The sequence below is a fragment of the Cebus imitator genome, unplaced genomic scaffold (assembly GCF_001604975.1).
Source record: "Cebus imitator isolate Cc_AM_T3 unplaced genomic scaffold, Cebus_imitator-1.0 Scaffold681, whole genome shotgun sequence".
NCBI classification, from domain to species: Eukaryota; Metazoa; Chordata; class Mammalia; order Primates; family Cebidae; genus Cebus; species Cebus imitator.
The window spans coordinates 351,907-356,164 of record NW_016107996.1 but is presented as its reverse complement, the minus strand read 5'-3'; the positions used below and the strand labels follow the sequence as shown (position 1 = coordinate 356,164).

General features: G+C 38.6%; 1 protein-coding gene across 7 annotated transcripts in view; it reads right to left on the bottom strand.

Annotated features, from left to right (window-relative positions):
- Window positions 1-950: 950 nt before the first annotated feature.
- PGBD1 (piggyBac transposable element derived 1) overlaps window positions 951-4,258 on the bottom strand; it is a 27,164-nt gene continuing 23,856 nt past the window's right edge. For all 7 annotated transcript variants that reach the window (XM_017518463.2, XM_037734879.1, XM_017518464.2 and 4 more), the window contains one exon: window positions 951-2,820. In XM_017518463.2, the coding sequence (XP_017373952.1) occupies window positions 1,263-2,820 (1,558 nt within the window). In that variant the 3' untranslated portion in view covers window positions 951-1,262. The remainder of the gene's footprint in view (window positions 2,821-4,258) is intronic.

Genomic DNA, 4,258 nt, shown 5'->3' with positions numbered 1-4,258 from the left:
AAACGTGCATTCTATTAATATCATTTTGTGGGCAGACACCAGACACTCCGTCATTTAAAAGTAAAAGCCAACACATCCTGGTGATGTATTTCACAAAGAATATAAGATCAATTACAGGAACTAATGAACTTATCTTCTTTGAACATCTTATATGGAATATGTGAATCTGTGACTACATTACGGACAGCTTACACTTTCACCAGTCATCCACATAATAAACAGGCCTTCAAAGAATTCAAACCTGACCACATGACTTCCAGCCAAGAAAGGGACTGTAAATTTAAGGATATCAAAGAAAGGAAAGGAGTGGAAAATAAATAAATAAATAAATAAATAGCGAGCGAGCTGTTGTGGCTATAACCCACAGAAATGAGCTGGTACCTGTCTTCTCTACCCAACAGACTAATCCACCAATAGTAGAGTTCAACACTAAGGAATCACAGTCCATAGCGTTCACTTTTCCAGGTATTTCTCCTTGAGTTCACTGATTCAGTTCCATCAGTTCACTGATGACCTTAAACCCAGACATCTCCTCAGGTGATTTCAACATGGGCTTTATGTTGCTTTACTCTTTTCCTTCACTCTCATGGTGACTTGTTTCTGATTTGCTTCATGTTTCCTCTGTTTTCTTTACTCTTCTGCTTCTGCTGCCAATTCACACAGTCATCATAGGCTACACCTATCATTTCAATATTCAAAGGCACTGCTTTACCTCTGGTTTTTCCTTTATAGCACTCTCCTTCAATATCCATGCCTGACCCTTCTCACCTACACACAATCCGATCCAGTTTTACACCAATGCTAAGGTTTTTAGTCTCTTACCACCTATGTTTTGTTTAGATCATTCTCACTTCATAGGCTGTGTCTCTAGTTGGAACTATGGAGTCAGGACCATTCTACAGTTACTATGACATTGCTTGCATTTTTAAAATGGCATTCTCCAGAGAATGTTTTAAGAGGTAGGATTTCATTCTTTAAATGCACAAAATAGTCAACTGAACAAGTAAATTATTTCCTGTGTCTGATACAAAATATGACATAGAGAAAAGTACTACAGTTCAACATTTTCACAGATAATTTTTAACATTATTTGGTACAATATAGTCTTTGAAACTCTATATAAATATCTGATTTTTAAAAGTATTAATTACATAATAACTTCATTACATATATCAGATTTGCTCTGGAAGGGTACAACAGCATGTACAGTTACTATTTTTCTATGTCTTATTAATGTCTGCACTGTATCCATTTTACGTGCTCTAATCTGACAGATCAGCATTGTGTTCCAAGTAGAAATGTGCAACAAATCTCCAAAAGTCCAATGGGTCTAGAGAAGCACCTGGGTTACAGGCTCTGTGCAGGTGCCATGCATTGTTCATGGCTACATCAATCATGTAGCTCACCAAAACTGAGTACCATTTCTTGCTTCTTATCCTCACCCTGTATTTCGAAATAATTTGATCCATTTTAGCTACACCTTCCTTGCTTTCATCATACACTTTTACTATGGAGGGCTGACTTATCTGAGGGATTTCTTCATCATCAGCATCACAACTTATCTCATTGACTGGTTCTATGCCCACAGCATTGGAGCACAGACTGATAATGTCATCCCCATACCAACGACACAAAATTATCTCATTGTTTTCTTCTACCTGGAAATCGAAATACCCTTTCTTCATTTTTTTCATATGTTCTACATTCATAAGGGGACATTTTTCAGTCCTGTTCTCAAGAATTGTTCCAGTTGCTCTCACCCCCTTCTTTTTCAAGGCTGACAACAATTTCACACTTGTAAAGAAGCTATCAAAACACAGGTGATAGGGATACTGACCTCTCTCTAAAAGAACATCAGCGAAGTTCATCACTAGATTTCCACCTAACCCAAGGTCAGGATCCTCATCCACCTTCATAGTTGATTCTTCTTGATAGGGCTCAAACCAAACCAGATAACCCTGTGCAGTTGTACCACACCAAATTTTATAGCCAATTCTAATAGGCTTTCCATTCAGGAATTGGTCACTATCAAAGCATTGACACATTGACTTATCAAAGCAATAGTATTCTTCTAGGGGAGCATACAAGAGGAAATTTTTATTCATTTGTTTTATGAGAGGCCTCAACTTTGTAAACTTATCTTTTTGATCTAGGTGGCCATTATCTGCAAAGTGCAGGTTTGAGAAAATCAATTCAAATCTGTCCCTTCTGATTGCATCTCTAACCAGGTTCTGATCGGTGTCAGAGATTTCCCAATACATTCCCCTTCTAGGACGCCTCATAAATCCACTCAAAAGCAGGACACCAAACACACACCTCATTTCCTGAACTGTGACTTCCAAGCTGACATTTTTCTGAGAAGCATAATTATTGGTTTCCTTGACAATTAAGTTGAATGTTTCATCATCAAAAAATAATTCAAAAAGTTCTACTGGGTTCAACTTTTCACTCTTGAGATTCAAAAGTCCAGAATCCAGTGCTGACCAGCTTGGAAAGTTGGGTTTAATGTCTCTTTTGGTCCAACTGTTTTCTGGGAAACATGACACCTTTAACTTCTTTTGAGCAGGCTGGGTCTCAGGCTCATTATCTTTTTCCACATCTGAGTCACCAGAGAATGCAAGGCCTTGGAGCAGTTCACTCACTCGAGCTTTGTCTTTTTTTCTCCCTTTTCGAGTAATGTCTCCTTCAGCATATTCCAAGGATGAGATGTGCATCCGGGCCCACAAGTCACCTGGGTGATGGCCCTTCACAGTGTTCAAATGTGCAACTGTCCTTTCAGTAGGGATAGGAGTACTACAAGGAATCTGGAGTGCACACCCTCTGAGAAAGAAAAAAAGAATATGCTATAAAAGTCCCCAGTCATATTCTCTCACACATGATACATCTGCTGAAGCTTTCATCTTTTGGGGCTTAGGGTGTGTGTGGGGGTACTTACTTATTTCTCGTTTCCATGGGAAGGACTCTGGCTACACTGAACATTTCTAGCCTCTCTCCACCTCTCACTCACTCTTCATGATAGAACTAACTGTTGAACCTGGGATAAAGAACTGGGCATCCTTGGTACACCCCTCCCTCTGTTCTCTTTAGGAGCAAGATGCAGACATTCCATGCCCCTTGTTGCCCCAAGCTGCACTGAGAAGACCTAAGCAGAGGGACATCTGCTACACTACTCCTCTGCCAGTACAAGCCTATTTAGCGCTGCCTTTGAGCTGTTTTTAGCCAGTCTAACTTCTGTCACTAAGAAACTAAGGTTTCCAGAACCATTTATTTTACTCCTGCATCCCAGTCAACTGGTTCCGAACTTGAACAAGAAAAAAAGGTTATTTATCAGGTCTCCTCACACCTCTCAGAGAATTTCTGAATGTAAAAGGACTTAGCGCTTACTAGTTCTACATTCATCTGATGGACATACTACCCTGGGGAAAAACAAATGAAACTAAACTCATTGCACTTGGAATGACTTTTGAGGCTTACAAGGAAGTAAGCTAAAGTTACAAAGATGAAAAGTATTATTTTACACAAACTTTTTAATTTTTAGATATGTGCATTTAATTTATTAGTGTTCTGTTGGTAAACTAGTCAAGTTTTCAAAGACATTTAGCAAGCATGAAGGGTATATTTTAATATAATTTATACTATATACATTTATTTACTTAACACATTTATCATCCAGTTGAGCATCCCAAATCAAAGATCCAAAATCCAAAATGCCCCAGTGAGCATCTCCTTTGAGCATCATGCTGGTACTTCAATGTCTGAATGTATTCAACACATCCCTCTTAAAGTTCCCTGATATCCATAACTTCAGTGACATTCCTTGATCACAATGACTCTTTCTACTGTTGATATGTAAACTCTAAGAGCTACATTGCAGTAAGTCCAATATTGTGAGGGAAGGAAACGGGAGTGAGAAATGGGAAAAAAGAGTGAGCTAAGAAAGTAGGGTGGAGGTGAGAGAGGGGGACTAGAGAGAGGGCAAGGGCTAGATCTTTGATATCATGGTTAAGCTATTGCACCAAACATGAAATAGCCTACCTTCAGACTTTTTGTCTTATGAGTATCTTTATTCTCAAAGACACTGTGAATTACCTGATAGTTGCCTGAAACTAAGTGTACCTCACAGGCACAATAGCAGATTCCTGTTCTTCAGTTGTATAACTCTGTTACTGAAAGTTACTTCTCTTCCTTTAGTGGAGCTTGGCTCAGTCTTCACTAATCTTAATGCAAAATTTCATTTCTCTTCTTTTTTTTTTTTTTT